The sequence below is a fragment of the Micropterus salmoides genome, unplaced genomic scaffold (genome assembly GCF_014851395.1).
Source record: "Micropterus salmoides isolate LMB-PRFRI ecotype aquatic unplaced genomic scaffold, ASM1485139v1 Ms_hic_scaffold_5, whole genome shotgun sequence".
Taxonomy (NCBI): Eukaryota; Metazoa; Chordata; class Actinopteri; order Centrarchiformes; family Centrarchidae; genus Micropterus; species Micropterus salmoides.
The window spans coordinates 30954078-30970881 of NW_024044237.1; the positions used below are offsets into that span (position 1 = coordinate 30954078).

General features: G+C 40.7%; 2 protein-coding genes across 2 annotated transcripts in view; both read left to right on the forward strand.

Annotated features, from left to right (window-relative positions):
- spata5 (spermatogenesis associated 5) overlaps nt 1-10199 on the forward strand; it is a 113074-nt gene extending 102875 nt beyond the window's left edge. Inside the window, exon 17 of the mRNA XM_038699973.1 lies at nt 9643-10199. Coding sequence (XP_038555901.1) covers nt 9643-9822 — 180 coding nt within the window. The 3' untranslated portion in view covers nt 9823-10199. The remainder of the gene's footprint in view (nt 1-9642) is intronic.
- A 2187-nt stretch (nt 10200-12386) lies between these two features.
- On the forward strand, nt 12387-16498 carry spry1 (sprouty homolog 1, antagonist of FGF signaling (Drosophila)). Its single transcript, XM_038699975.1, has 2 exons — nt 12387-13001; nt 14458-16498. Exon 2 carries the CDS (start codon nt 14513-14515, stop codon nt 15599-15601), a length of 1089 nt encoding a protein of 362 aa, XP_038555903.1. The 5' UTR covers nt 12387-13001; nt 14458-14512; the 3' UTR covers nt 15602-16498.
- Nucleotides 16499-16804: the final 306 nt, after the last annotated feature.

The window sequence follows — 16804 nt, forward strand, 5'->3', positions numbered from 1 at the left end:
CGGTAATTTTACTTGGAAGAAAAAGTTCATCAAAGTAATCGTACTCTTACTTAGGTAGAATGTTTTTGTACTCTTTCCACCTCTGGTTATTATTTAAGTAATGTATTCACTATGAACACAGATCATCTCCGTTGTGGGTTGTCCTTTTTTCTGCTTGTCTTGGGTCAGCTAATTCCTGTGTTTTGTGGCTTACTTTATCATTTTTTCCCACACTTTGCACAGTACTGTATTTATACCAGATATGTTATTGTTTGAATTTAGCCTCAGTGGATAGAGACGAAGAACCACCTTTTTGTGCATAGTTGTTATTTAGTTTAATGGCAAAGAAAGTGGCCAAATATGCACAAAAGATGTACATTGGAAATTCTATTCATCAACTTTGAAAGACATTTTGGCTAACTAACTGAAAAATGTCTCACCCTATTTATTCAGCCTGAACTGGTCTAGGTCACTTCTATTTATAGACATTATTAACTATGATGATGAGTGAGAGATGTGTTTTTTATTTACAAAAAAGCATGAGTAATATGTGAATGAGAGCATACAGCACGTTTGTCTGTTTTTTTTATCAGTAGCATCTTTTGTACTTAAATGTTTTTTACTAATGACTACATTTATATTGCACTTTTATCCGAAGCACTTTACAATGTATTTGCAACTCATTCACCCATTCACACACACACACACACACACACACACTACCACGCAGGGGGCTGACCATCCCATCTCAGATAAATGCAGAAAAAACTGTCTGTTCTAAATAACAAGTACTATGTACCACCATATTATAATATACTAATATGTAAAGTGTATGTCAGTGTAAGTATTCATAAATGCAAAGCAATGTAGCCTGCCACATGTGCTCCCAGTTTAGATATTAATGAAGAATATCCTCGGACTTTTCTACAATTAGTATCTTCCATCTTTCTAACCTAAGGAGGTGAATATTATAGCACAGTATAGTAATATTGAAGTTGCAGGTCATTTTCTCAGGCCTACACGTTTCTACTCTAGCATACAAAGGAGGAATACTTGTGTAATATGTTCCCTTCGTCTCTATTGTCTCAGCTGTAACATATCATGGTGAGGTAAAGCCCACACAAACACACTTTCATCATCAGGTTTCTATGGAATCTAAATTCCTCTGCTGAGAGCACAAGCATGTGCACGTTCATGCGTGGCTTACACACACTTCACTCTGCTATTTATGATCATGTGCCATGTTTCCGTACCCCCCTCCCCTCCCCTCCCTCCCCATGTGACTCTCCTCCCTCCATGCTTAACCTCACCTCCCTCTCTTTAACCCTCTCTCTCTCTCTCTTTCTCTCTCTCTCTTTCTCTCTCTCTCTCCCTCACCTTGTAATCTTATAGGGTTCACATGGAGCTGTGGTCAAGCCTTGTTTCTCATGGCGAAGTCAAGTCACTGCAGACACCTCCTTTGCCTTTTTGGAAGATGAAACTTTTTTTGTGTCTGAAAGTTTGGCTTCTGCCCTTGCGTTGTTTGATATATATATTATTTAATTTCCTTAATGATACTGTGGTGTGGTTGGGGCAATTTTAGCGGAGGGAGTTAATACTTTTATGCTACTTGCATAAGAACACCACCAGTATCATCTGTGTGCACAAATCACTGCGCATCGGTCTGTGATTGTGGTTATGTTTATGCATACATACATTTGTACCTGTGCATGAATGTGTATTTACACATTGCTGTGTAGATACTTTGTTTGGTGCACAGTAGCCTATGCTACAAAGTGCACTGGTCCATAAACCTTAACTGTGTGGTCTTGTAGGTGCAGTGTGTTATGTATGAGCTTGTTCACATGTGTGCAAATGCATGTCGGGTGCATTATTAACTATAGGTGAGCAAGTGCAGCGTGCTGAGAATGTGTGTGATTGGTGGTGCACTGTATGAGTATGTGTGCAGGAGTGATGGAGGAGAGGTTTTGTGGGAGGAGGTGTTCGGGGGACGGGGCTTGCTCCTGTAAATGTGGCCGTTTGTGTGTGAGGGAGGGGGGTGAGGGGAGTACTGGATGTAGCCAGCTGTAGACACAAGGCGGATTGATAGTAAACACACACTCCGGGTCTAGTGGATGTGCATGCCGGTAGCCGAGCTAACAAGCCATTCATTAAGGCGGTCTGATACACTCACTGAGCGCCTTTGTTGAAGTAGGAAGCAAAAAGTACACCAGACAGATTTGACCTGAGAACGTTGGTATGCGCTGCAAGCAGTCGCAAGTTGTTTTTTTTTAACCCCTCCACCCCTCGAAAAGGGGTTATTTTTGTCGCGCTGAACAGGTTGTCTCATGGCACGCACCACTTCTCACCTCCTCCAGGGAAAAATCTAGACTTGTGTAGGATGCATTTAAAGACTGAAGCGTGTCACTGTGTGCTTTTGGAGTTTTGCATCAGTATGCATGTGATTATGTTTATGTGTACGTTTACATTGCGTTTGTGGGATGCTAATATATGTGAGTTTCTGTTTGTTGTATGATTTTTTCCCTTTTCCATGGACCATATGTATCATTATTTTTTGGTATTCTTCTATTTTTTCTTCAAAATGTTGAGATGCCTAACATTCTATTCCACTCATATATCTCATTGTGCAGTGTTCTGTTGCTAAAAGTGTTGGGTGTGTTTATGTAACCCCAACTTTGCTATGTTCTTATTTATATTCTGTTATTCTTTGCTGTATCTTGTTACCATTTTTCTGCTACATTGGCCTAATTTCCTCTCTGGGGTCCTTAAAGTTTCGTGTTGCCTTATCTTACAAGGACAACAGGACCTCACATACTGTGCTGGACGTGCTGTAGTATATCACTCTACATACAGTATATACATCCAACATGTTATAGCCTTTGTGCATTCGAGCAGCATAATTTAGGGTGTAGTTGTGGCTACAGAGAGAAGTGCAGTGCAGTGACCAATCGAGCATAAAGGCCGCTGTTGTATCCAGGGTTTCATGTTGTGACACCCTAATGGCTGGAAGCATGGCAAGCAAGCGAGGGCCTGCAGCCCTGAGCAAAATGTGCCCTGCATGCCTGTTCTAATGTCGATAGGTTATTATTAATTAATAGGTTATTAATAATTATTTATTATTAACTGTAGACCTGGCTAACTCAAGTCTGCAGTTAATCTAAAAAATACCCATGGGTTTCTCACTTTCTAATCAGCCATAAAACCTTCCACTAAGCCATCAACTGTGTAGCTTCAGCTGTTTATAAAGCCAAGTTTAAGTTTAATAATCATGTTTTCCTTTCTAATAAGCTATCAGGAATTATTAGCAAGTGATGGAGGAGTCACAAACGGTAGTAGTACTTTGTTAATGAAGTACTAGTACCGTAACTCGAAGTCTTCAGTTGTAAATTATAATAATAATTTTGGTCCTGATACCCTGCAACTATTTTCCACAAGGAAAGTGGTCAAAAGGTTTTTTCACAACCTGGGAATACAAATATTCTTATTAATGGCTTATTGCCATTACAAAAATATATAAAAATAAAACCCACAATCCACAAATACTTAAAAGCAGATCTTCGAAAGTGGTACCCACATATCTAAACATTCAATAATACTACAAAACCAAGACAAATAACAGAAACCAAGCACCACCACAGAAAAAGCATCATAATTTCCACATTGATATCAGTGGCTTCAACTAGGGGTTTAACGGTACACAAAAATCTCGGTGTGGTATGTACCTCGGTTTATTTTCGGTACAGTAAGGGGGAAAAAATGCAAACATTAAATTGCTGCTGGTTTATTATGAACTTTTGTAAACATCCATATTACTTTACAATTTTTTAAACAAACTTCCAAATTACATATAAATAAATTATATAAAATATAAAAGAATAAGAAATAAAATACTGCTTCAAACTACTAACAAGATCTCCACTAAATAAAATATTCTGAAAACAATACCACAGCTAATAAAATATAATAAAAAAATTAATAATATGGATTACAGTGCAGCATTTTTCTTACTCTTTTATTCTGTCTATAAGCATTATCAATCCCAGATTGAAGGCCTGCCCTTTTTCGAAGTCTAAAGTCAGTTTAAACGTTTGCACTGTGCTCGTTTTTGTTTTTTTCCCCCTTGTTGCAGTGATGTTCTCATTCGTGTGGTACCGTTAGTGAGTTAGCAACTTTGACGTGTTGCCAGAAACATACTCGTTGAAATGACGGCCCACTGCTTTCATCTTATCGACTTGTCCGTTGTTATATTTCACTGGAAACCGAAGTGTTCCCAAACAGGAGACCTTAACAATAAGGGAGAAAACTGCTGTGGTTTCTACTGTCAAGAGCTAGAACTAACTGTTACAGTACTCTAAACTGTTCCGCTTGGCACGTCTGCCACCTGAAGGTGTTGATGGAAGTGAATTTCAGCTTGCCTAAAATAGTATTTTTGGACATTTTTGAACTTCCATTTTGGGTCCAGACTTTCTTAATGACTTCTACATAGGACCACTTTATGCCTGTCTTTCTTGCTCCCTTTCTTTTCATAGAGCAAAACCTTTAGCCCATTTGAAGATCAAAAAGAGATCTAAATGACTTTTCCTGTATGTATGAAATAACCAACAGACATCAGAGGTAGATGTGACTGCCAACCTTTGGAAAACATGTCATTATGGTAGTCTGACCCCCTCCCACTCACCACTGCAGTTCACACTGCTTAGACTTATAGATGAGCTTACATTTTATTGTTTAAGAATATGTGTGTGTTTGGATGTTCATGCATGTGAGGCTTGGTTTTCAGAGGGGTATGAGAACCACTAGGGGAAACTTGTCATTAGAGGAATATGTGGAAACAAGGATGTGGTGGGCGCTCCAATTGAGTATCTATCACTTTTCCAGCGACCCATTTAAAAGCTCTGCGGTTTAAGAGGCTCTGCTGACATTTTATTAAGGTGGAATGACTGACACAAGGATTTCGGACATTTCTGCTGCTGGTGGCAGCGGTGTAGGAAGGAGCTTTAAACTTAACACTTTATGCTTTTCCTGGTCAGGACAAGAGGTGATTGAACTAATAATATGCTTTATGTACCTTATATTATACTTTACTTTTTTTTGTCACTCTGTTTCTCCATATTATTTTTCTACTATTGCTACATCTGTCTACTCTTTACATATGATATATGCCTGTCCTTGAAATTGATCTGTCCTCTGTTGTTCTCCCTTCTCCCTTATTTTTCTTGGGGTGTTACATAAATTATAAAACTCTCTGAAACAAATTGTGATGCTGATGACTGGAATGTTACAGCGTGAGTGAAGATGCCTGGTCCACTCCAAACAACACTCTGAAGCTGTCGGTGACATCCGGACAGCCTCAACGCTGAAAGTCTATCATGACACTGCGTCATGCAACTGTCTTGCCTTCGGCAGCGCGTCCTCCACATCGCCAACAGAAAATCGCATCGCTCCCCGTATTTGCATTGACCTTGTATGTAATTGCCCCACGCCCAACCCTTGCTTTGCGTTTGGACTGAATACACAGTGCCACCAGAGGTCTTTGTCTGTTAAGCATAAACACATGTTGATTTATGGCATTTGTAAAGGAGGAGTAGATCTGTGAAGATCTCTTCTACGATGAACTCGGTGTCACAGAGAATGTTTGTATCACCAGCAAACGTCTGCTGAATAAATAAATTTAAACCAATGAGTCAGTGAATATTTAGGAGTTAGTCACAGGCCTTACTGTTAAATCTAAACCAGTTGCAATGGAAGAGCTTACTGTACAAACAGTTTTTGCTTCGTCATCAAAACCTCTCTCTTAGACTCACTATCAGGCTGACTTTTGGGTCATCTTGAGTCAGCAAGTTTTAGTCTGTCTCCAAACTGAGAGACTCTTGATGATTACTTTTTTTTTCTCGTTTGCTTTGCCTTTACGACTGGCTGTGTGCCACATCCAGGAACTCTAAGCTCACCCACATCACCGGAAAGCAGCCACTGCAATGCATCAGCTTAGCCCTCTCCATATATTTAAGTGATTGCTGACATAATTTATGAAGGAAATGAATACTGGTCTGCATTGCAATAAAATTTAAAAAAGAGAGAGATCTATAATTTATCAGGCCTGCCACAAGTCAGCACTCCTCGACAACCCCCCCCCCCCCCCATCTTATTTCTGTGCAGTTGCAGTTTTCTTGTTCCTCCTCTTTTTCCCTCTCAGGAGTGCGGGGGGCCATCTTTAGGGGGTGGTAAATTACTTTTTGAGGGGTGGTCAGGGGTATCAGGATGGTGCTGGAGGGGAGTCAGTGCTGGACTTTTGGCTCCAGTCTAGGAATGCCTTCACGTTTACAAACAAACTGGCTCTTTTGCTTGCCCTGTTTGCCTTTGTGGCTTTATGTTTTTTTTAAAGGCCTGTACAGGCAAACACACAGCAGGAAACACTGGCTTGTTGATCGCCTTCACAGACCAACTCATAAAGCCAGTGAGCATGAATGTGGGGGCCTGTGTGTGTGTGTGTGTGTCGTTTGTGTACTTGAGAGCAGCTCCAGACATTTCCCCCCCCCTTTTTTTAATAAACCCAAGGGGTGTTGTGGAAGTAAACAACCAAATAATTATTAACCATTGAATCATGAGATTGGGCCAAAAGGAGGCTAACATGTCTAGTTTCAACCTAAATAAGAAATTACAGTTTGATTGTGCTGCAAAGTTTGTCTGTTCCTGTTTATGCATGTTGCTTGGGAACAACACTAAATCACATTGTTCAACATGTGGCATCTCTCTTGCTCTCTCTCACTAACTCCTTTCCTTGCTCACTTGCCCTCACTCCGTTTGTAAACAGGGAACCGGGATGCATGGCCTCATTGTTTTGCATCATTATTAGTGACAGGCCTAAATGTCTTGAATGATGGGAAACCCTCATACAAAATTAACCCGGCCCTTGTGTGTTTACCCTGTCTAAATCATGTTGCTCATTGGCTTGAAACAGAAGAATAAGGGGGGGAAATAGGTCTCACATCCTGACATCTGCAAAGCACCTGCCCTGGGCTGTACATGCTATACAATATTACAATTCTCCTAGTACTTATTCCCATGTATACATTCTTATAGATATTCAAGATGGATATATTTTTTTCAACTATTGAATGATAAACTTGATATTTTGAGTTTTGGAATAATATTCTTTACTTATACCTCCTTATACATTGTGTAAGCAGGTGTAATGAATGACCTCAGCTGGTACTGAGCATTACTAACTAGCTGCATAGAAAACCAAGCAACTGACAAATAACTGTCAAACTACTTTTTTAAACTGTGCATAAAATGCGATCTAAGTGAAGAAAATAAATTCCTTTACTGTATTTATACTTCTTAATGCTTTTCACTATTGTACGGGCTTTTGTAGCCTCTTCTAACACTTTGATAGCATAGCCACAACCTACTGCCACCACAAACAAACAAATAAAGATTAACATTGTCAATTAAAAGCCAATTTTGTCAGAAAACCTATTCATGCCATCTTTTTTCAAGGAGCAGGGCAAATGAAGATGGCCAGGCTATGCTTGCTTACTAACATTTGCCAGCTAGCTTCATTAGCTAACAACTACTGTTACAATCTTGCTCCTGCAAAAAACTTTAAGAACAGTTGAAAATAGTGGACTTCATGGTGGGAGCAGGATGAACAGTATCTCGTTAGCTGGTTAGGCTATTGTTTGATTCAGAAGAGTTCTAAAAGCTGAAAGTCATTAGCCCTAATTAAGAAGTTTAAAAAAGTAAACAATTGAAGCACAGGCTTACATAGCATACATAACATAATGTAAATGCACAGTTTCTCAGTTTGTTGAACCTTTTGTTGGCAGGTAGCAGTGATTTAGTTTCACAGTACTTGTGTATTGATACACATGGTCCAAAACAGCAGAACCTTCACATCCAGTGTAAAGGGACTGCTCAACATACATGATAGATGTTAAATGTTTTCTTGCATCACTGTACATATGATTATTCTGTATCAGCTTGCATGTCAGGGAAGTAGAGGGAAGGGCAGGGACCAGAGTTGCTTTGGTCCAGTGAACAATTTCAGTACCACATTGCTCTACATACTTTCACTGTTCAATATTCTACAGCTCTGCTGCATCACATGACCGCCTGTTCTACTGACCTCCCACCAGACATTATCAGTGGTTGTATAGGCGAATAGTTTCCTGCAATCTGTTGTTGGAGGGAGTTGTGTAAGCTGCCCAGGCTCAGAACAAAGCTGTGCTTCTAGAAAGGGAGGAGGGTGGCACTGCCGGAAAAGGTGCCTGTCCTTCATCAGCCATTGCCACCGATTTGGAAGTGAGTCATTGCTCTGCCGTGTGCACAATCTCTCCCAAAGGTCACCCGCACTGGCTGGAGCACGCCTCCATGTCAGCTATTGCATAATTTCATTAGTCCTGTAGTAAAGAGGCTGCAGGAGGAGACATGGGAGATCAGAAATGTTAGTTAAACAGAATCGGATAATCGAAAATAATCATATAAGTTAAATGAAATCTTGAAGGCCAGAACCATAAAAATGCATTTTTTTCTTCTACCTATAAATTGTTACATTGCAGATTGAAGGGTAACAGAGGAGGAGCCAAACATTGATAACCTAAAACTTACTCAAAGAATAAATGCAGTTGATTAACAAAACTTACCTCCAAAGTTAAGTAATTTAGTAATTGTTAGCTGTTATTTATATTGTCATTAGAGTTCCTTGTTAGTTTGTGAGTTAACTCATGTTCCAACAGCCTCTGGTTCTTTGGCTACATAGGACATCTACTGTGATTATTAAATATTTTTTTGTCCCAGGCTCATAACTAAATTTCCACTAACTCTTTTCCAAATTGGGTACAACTTCAGTTAATTTCTTGTGACTATGTCAGCTCCTTCCAATATGTAAACGTATTATTTATGGGTTATATGATGTTCATTTTTAAGATCCACACCAACTTGTGATTCACCTGAAAATATTATAAAATTTTACTAATTACATGTTGTACTTCAGTCATTTAGGTGATTGTCTTTTCCAGAGCATTCAGCTTTTCTCTTTAACGTCTTGTCCTTGAGCTAATTTTGATTTATTGATTGATTGATTGATTTAAACAAAACCTTTCTACCTCGCACTTTAGCATTATTTTTATTTATTTTACTATCCTTATGGGGCCAAAGGAATGTTAACAGTTCTACAGCTCTGACACTTAGCATGTTGGTCATCATGAAATCAAAGGAATTTAATGTTATTCCTCTCTTGCACTCATTGCAAAATGTTATTTGTATAGTGAAATTGTAATTTTACAATTTTCTTCAGATCAGCCTCTTTAGAACATTTTAAATGGACACAGAAGCTGCTTTCTAGACTGGGTCAATTGCTTACTTGTTCCCAGTGCAAAGGAATTGCAGGGCAGTCATTAGGGTGTTTGTTACTGTAAAGATATGTGGTTGTAGAGATTATATACCTTCTGATTTGTCCTACTTGTCCCTCTGTAGTGCAGTGGTATTTGTGTGTATGAGGATAAAAGCATTGCTCTAAGTCATTTCTATAACACATCTACCCTCAACAGTTTGTCAATGAAGTCGATCAGCCTCTTCACTGCACTCACATGATTCAGTGGTGTTCAGTGGACGGACCGCTCTGCCTGACAGCTGAATATCTGTGTCTGTTTCCTGTCCCAGATAACAGCAGTATGCAGGGAGGCTGCCCTCCTGGCCCTACAAGAGGACATCAAAGCTCAGCATATCGAGGCCAGACACTTTGAAAGTGCCCTGAACACTGTGAAGCCCCGGATTCCCGACTCTCTCATCCAGTCGTATATCAGCTATCAGCAGCAACACAGCGGCCTGTGCTTCTTCTGAACATGCTGCTATGGAGAAGTCTCAACTAAGGAACTTTTTCAAATAATATTTAAAAAGAAAAGGTTTTCAACTGCCCCCAGCTGTGACATATGACAACGTCCAGCCCAATTTCAATGTTAAATTTCTCTTTTGTAGCTGCTGTGCCAAGTTTTGCAATTTTTGTTCAAGTTTATATTTTATAGCTACTAGAAATACAAATGTGGTACTGGTTTGGCTTTTACTATAGGTTTCAAAACAACACTGGTGACACACTATGTTGATCGCTCAGCAGGACAATATTGTTTTATTTGTTGGTTTTGAAGAAGGAGCTGACATGTCATGTTTGATCATCTAAAATATGAATGATGTATTAAATGCATTATTTATGTTTTCATTGCCTTTGTTTGCCCTTGTCTTTTTAATAGAAATAGAGCATTACAAGAAAAATAAAAGCTCACAAATAAGCACTAATTATATATAAAAGATGTATTATAGCTTAGACTGAAAAAGAAAAGTCTGTAAAATAGACAAATTTGAGTGAAAACCATTCAATTCCCTCCAAAATAATGTAAAAGGCATTCTTTTTCAGGGCAAAAATGAGGTTTGATGGGAGCAGGGTTTCACTGGATTTTAAGACTTCACATGCATTTGTCTATTTTTGCTCAGCTTTCGCCTACTGTACATCCAAAGAGAATTTTTTTTTCATTGTAAGATTTATGGCTCTTTGAAAACGCATGTTCCCTGTGGGATTTTGAATAACTGTTTTTAAATGTTTTCACAAAGACAGAAAATACATTTAAAAAGATTGCATTAAGTCCAAGGTTGGTGAAACGTTTATACGGATAGTGGAGAGTATGATCTTTCTTGTCAGAATATTATGTTCCTTTCCACTAACATATGGAATAAGATAGTAGATTAGACTTTTATCTGGGGACCTTCTGGACTCCTTCAATGACCCCTGACAGTTCCTAAACCCCTAGTTTGGGAAACCGCTGCTCCACGGGGAGGAAAAACAGCCAAGGCTGGTATATTCATCACATCCATCCATGGAAAATCAGCTAATTGCTGTAATCGTGAGATTTCCGTCCGCACTTCCGACCACTAAGAACAGGGATCCAGGCGGCCATCTGTCGGTCTACCATGATTTGCTTTATCACCAAGAAGCTGAATTTTAACATCCAGCAAAAGAAATACTTCTCAGTCCTTACTTCGCCACACAGTCGCTTTAATAGTCCACTAACTCTAGTTCAGCTTTTTCCGTATTTTTTGTAAGCCTTTGTAGACCCGAAATGGCACTGGAGGTCACTCATCTATTGATTTTTTTCTTTTGAATAGGATAAATTGACTTTGTATTGAACTTCCTTTTCTCATGGATCCGGATGTAGCGCATCCGCGACACCAATCAAACCAGACAGTCAGGAACAGAAGGGGGGGGGCAGCGGAGAGGGGGGAGTCTTTCCCCTGGCTGCAGGGCAGCTATTTTCTTAAGGTGGTACTGGACTAAACCACCAACCACCCCAACCAGTTCCACCCCCCATCCAAAAATCGACCCATTAAACTCTTCAAATGGTGGGAAAATGTCTGTATCAGAGAGTTAGTCAAGCTGCAGGCTCGTCGCAGCACATTTTATTTCCTCTGATGACATGCGCAAATGCGTAATGGGAACATTCCAGAGAGAATAGAAGACATCCTGTTGATCCTTCCTCCGTGAATTGTCTATAAAATCACACAGATTTCTGTAGCCGACAGACAGTAGTTTTCAAAGAGTGGTTCCACCAGTGGGGGTTAAAACCCGTTATTAGTGTTAAATACAGAGATCATTCACTATTACTTACAATGTCTTATCTGCTTTAGGATCATTGAAAGTCTTTGACCCCTGTTTATAAACTATTTTAATCATCTGAGATGAATTTCTGATTTCTTATCATATCAGAGCTCTATTTTAATGGGAATCACATGTAATTTCAGGGTCCGTAAAGTGTTAAAAATGTATCTGAACCCCTCATTTAAACAGGTTTAATGCATTTATATTGAAGAGCTTAATTTCTAAACCAAAAGCTTCAGTATTAAATCAGATTTCTCAGTTTATTTGATAGTTAATCATTTTTACTTGCTTTATGTTTCTGTGACCAACACAAAATACCATAATGCCTTTATTAGCCTACTGTATTATTAGTGTATTAGTAGTAATGGGCTTATATAATAAGTTTATATGTACCAACATGGTATTTCACTTTATATTTTAGAAACAGAGCAAAAAGTGAGATCCAATGGAGAATAGCCTCCATTAACGAAAATGGGCTTTTAGCCTACTTGTAAGGCTTTTGTACCAAAAATGACAAATCAGCAAGAATATAAATAAATGGCGCCTTTGTTACATCACTATTAGTCACATTAACCGTATTCACGTCATTATTCATAACCCACTAGAACGGAAACTAGTGTTTTTTTCTTCCTTGAGCCCCCTCATCGAGCCAACGCAAAATAAAAATCCGTTCCACCTTAACTAGTGCACTCATCTCTACCACCCGGCCTTCCACATCTGCCCAATGAATCAGGAGCGGATGCGATGTATCCTTTTTCAGTGGAGTGAATGGCCAATGGGAGTTGGCTTGTCGAGCAAACACTGAACCCTGCGTTCCCATTCATTCAGTGCTGAACAGGCCCGTAGAGCTGGAGAGAGTGCATCGCTGTCTGCGACGGGTTTTTTTTGCGAGCGCAATAAGTAGCCTAACAGCCAGAACTCAAACTCAACTCTCCGCGGACACCCGAAGAGGAGAAAGTCTTGGATATTAACTCAATCGTGTCTGATTTAATTTATCCCAGACGTTTTTACGCTATTTGTATTTTACGGCTATCCCTGCGGGACTTCTGTAACTGTGTTCTCTTGCCTAAAGATCGGCCTCCAAGTGCGCAGCAGTTCTCCTGGTGCCTTCTCTCCCTCCTCCATCAGAGCTCCACCGTGGATTTACTTTGTTTTATCCGGGGAGGAATGGATGCGTAATCTGCGCTGAACTTCTGTAAAACTAACCGAGAAAAGGGAATAACGCAAAGGGATACACTCACACTTGGATTAACTGACTGTGAATGTTATGCATTAGAACTTTTAGTCTACCTTTGGACATTGCCCCTTCCTTTTGGATGGAGTTTTGGTAGGCTATTTGGTTGATGGATTCGACGTTATGGATGGTTGCATATAGGTACGTATCTTCCATACAATTTTACAACTGTTTTGCGCATATTAATGAGCTTTTATGTTATTTATTATCAGATAGTAGCGCACGTAGCGTCACAGTATGCGCCGCATTAGCGATATAAATGTTTTGTTACACTGGTGCACGAAGGCTAAGACTTTCCGTCTCAATTTCAATTTGTTTGGCAGGGGGGATAAACACCCACAGCGGGTTAAATTCATCACGATTAGTTGATGAAGTTGATGGATTTCCATGTCTGTGTCCTTCCGTGGCTCTGATGTAACAAACACCCTTCCCCCATTGCGGTTGTTTTCATTCATAAGTTTTTCCCCGTGTATTTGGATGGGTCTGTTAATGTCTCTTGATCTCCGGCTCTGTGTGTTTTATAGGATCCTTCTTTTATTACTGCGCACGACGTCGTCCCCTTTGAACGGGCTCTGTGCAGATAACCCTATGTATAGTGCGCCCTTTGACGCGTATAGGCCTACTATTAAAAATAAAAAGAGTTTATAAGTTTATAAGAGACAACACTGATCACTTCTGCTTTGACTGCAGTGTTTCTTCCTGTGAGGTTCATGTGTTTCACGGGGGCAGCCAGGCTTAGTGTTTTTGCAAACTGAGTAAGTTTTGGCCTCGTGCAGGTCAGTGTTGCTTCATAACAACCCTGAAGGGTCAAACCAAAAGTCCTGATATCGCATAAACACGTATAATAGACACATTATTTGCTTCTAATAAACTAATAACGTGAGGCGAAGTTTTGATTTTCTGACAACTTTCAAGCTCTCTCCGATTTTTAACTAAAGCCTGTATTTTGTCGGAACTAGATCTGACCTTTAGTTTTTTTTTTTTTTTTTTACCCTACTTTTGTCCCCATTTCCCCCAAATCCTTTTTGGTGTAGTAATAGAATACTAAGTGAGGCAGCTCATTTAGTTCCCTTGGATCGCGTCCTCATGTCGTCGCTGCGTTGCATTTAAATGTTAACTAGTCATACAAATGTAAATGAGGAGGGGAAGTATTTGTAGGGCCTACTGAAGTTTAGATATGTGCGTATTGAGGAGAAAGGTACAAAAAGTCTTGCTAATAGTCAACTTTTTTCCTGGGATGCCTCACTTAAAGACATCAAGTGATATATGTCATGTTGACAGGATGAAACACCATGTCTGGGTTAACTTTAAATACACCATCAAATATTAAAATACACATATTGCTTATTTCACCTTAAAAATAATACAGTTGAAAGTTGTTATTTTTGCTGCTGCAGAAGTTATTATTGTTTAGGAATAATAAGAATGATATTACTGATTGGTTTTGAATCTGAAATGGCCTGGGAATCATGTTAACCCATCTTCCAGGACAATGTGTGTTTGCCAATTATGCCATGTTTTGGCTCTCTCTGATGATGTCCCCTCCCTCCCTGCTTTTCCTTTGTCTCTCCATGGCCTCTCTTCCCCCCTCTGGCAGGTTTTCCGATGCATGCCAAGTCCACGGTGAATGTCGGAAGTGGTGATCCCCCCAGATGGAGCTCCAAAGTCAACATGGCCCCGGCGGTTCATTAGTGGTGATCCAGCAGCCTTCCCTAGAGAGCCGGCAGAGGTCGGATTACGAGCGGGAGCTCCAGCATGCCGCCATTCTCTCCCTGGACCAAATCAAGGCCATCCGCTCCAACAACGAGTATACAGAGGGGCCCTCGGTGGTACGGAGGCCCCCTGCACCCCGCATGGCCCCCAGGCCCCAGGACAAGCAGGAGAGAACTCACGAGGTCATTCTCGTCAATGTGAACAACAATTATGAGCACCAGCCATCAGGTCACCACCATCACATTGGGGGCAGCGTGGTGGTTGTGGCTGGGGCACAGCAGTACGGTGGATCTCGGGCACCAGGGCTCAGCCGCTCCACTAGCACAGGAAGTGCCGCCAGTTCAGGGAGCAACAGCAGTGCCTCCTCTGAGCAGGGACTCTTGGCACGCTCGCCCCCCACTAGGCCTGGCATGAGCTTACAGCACCACCACAGAGCGGAGCGGCCTGTTCGGACTCAGCCCAAGCCCAAGGCCCTTTTACAGCCCCAGCAGGGAACTCACTTCCACCAGCCTCCACTAGAGGCTCCACTCAAGCCCCAAAGCAAAGGGAAATCAGACTTTTCTGGCTCTGGCAACAGGGTGCTGGCTGCTGCCGGGCACCAGTTCATCTGTGAGTGCTGTGGGAAGTGCAAGTGCAGTGACTGCACGGCTCCCAGGAGCTTGCCTTCATGTCTGGCGTGCAATGGCCAGTGCCTCTGCTCAGCTGAGAGCGCGCTGGAGCACGGCACTTGCATGTGCCTGGTTAAGGGCATCTTCTACCACTGCTCCAATGACGATGAGGGGGACTCATGTGCTGACCACCCCTGCTCGCTCTCACGTTCCCACTGCTGCTCTCGTTTCCTGTGCATGGGATTAATGTCGGTACTCTTCCCCTGTCTGCTATGCTACCCACCTGTCAAGGGGTGTCTGAAGGCGTGCCAGGGCTGCTACGACCGGGTTAACAGGCCCGGCTGTCGATGCAAGAACTCCAACACTGTCTATTGCAAGCTGGAGAGCTGGGCCCCACAGACTCAAGAAAAACCTTCCTGATCACCCCTGTGTGTTTGTGATTGCGTGTGTGCAGGAGACTCTTGATGTGGATCTTATGATGACAATGATAATGATAGTCACAAGTTAATGTTTATCAAACATTCTAAGCACCTCCCACCCGCCTCCCCTCCTCGCTGCGGAAACCTAAGGAGCTAAGCAAAGGAGTAATAAAAACCACTCAATTATTTTTATTTTATTTTTTTCTCTGGATCAGGACCATGTTTTTACAGACCAGTGTTTGCCTTAACTCTTTCTGTGTCTATCCTCAGCTCCTCATTAACATGTTATTTTATATATATGAAAAAGTTTTTTCTTCCGTTTTAGGTAGGCAGTTTCCTCTGGGTCTGTGTGCCTAGTGGGAGCTGCCTTTCACCAAATCTGTGAAGGACGATCTACTATAGGGCAATTATGTAGCTGTTACCTGGTATTCATAGCAAGCAGGTGTGTTTGAATTTATTGGTTGCTACCACACTAAAATCGTGGTTCCTATGCTCATATTGCATTAACAAAAGCACATCCATCTCATAGTATTTTTTCTCCACTTGGATATGTTTCTCTCCTACCACCCATCTGAACTCTTTAAACACATTCTGTGGCATTCTCCCATTTTTTTTTGTTGTTGTTGTATTTTTGTGTAAATTGTATGCTCAAAATCCATAAGAGGAATTCTGGCTATTTTTTAAAAGAAAAAATGTCTGTTTAAACATTTTTTTGTTGTAAAAAATATTTATTATGTGAAGCTCTATTATTTTATGATATTTATTGCAAGAGACAGTCTTAAATTTACTCATGTCTGAATATAACAAAATATCAAATACTTACTGAAAAATTAAAGGGTGGCACAAAAGAAAACTATGTTAACTTTAATGCAGAAAATATATTAATTAATGAAAAAAAGCACTGTCTGGTGTCTTGATTGACCTGTTGAGTAACAATAACCTGCTTGAGGAATGAAAGATCTGACTGATGGTTGATTTTGAGGGAATGTCTATTTTCAGTTGAGTTCACTGGTGAACATATCACTTTTTTCTGTGTGTGCATGCATGTGTGTGTGTACGTTAATGCTGGGTGTGGAATTTCTGCTAAAAAATATCAGCAGTGAGTAGAAACAGCTTGTAGCTCAACATGTGACTGTTTACATTCTTGGAGGGCTTCTTTGCTGCAGTACTCCTCGGTAACCTTGAAAGCTAAACAATGCAGGTC

Coding starts and splice junctions, on each gene's coding strand:
- spry1 (XM_038699975.1), top strand. CDS start 14,513: ATGGAGCTCCAAAGTCAACATGGCCCCGGCGGTTCATTAGTGGTGATC.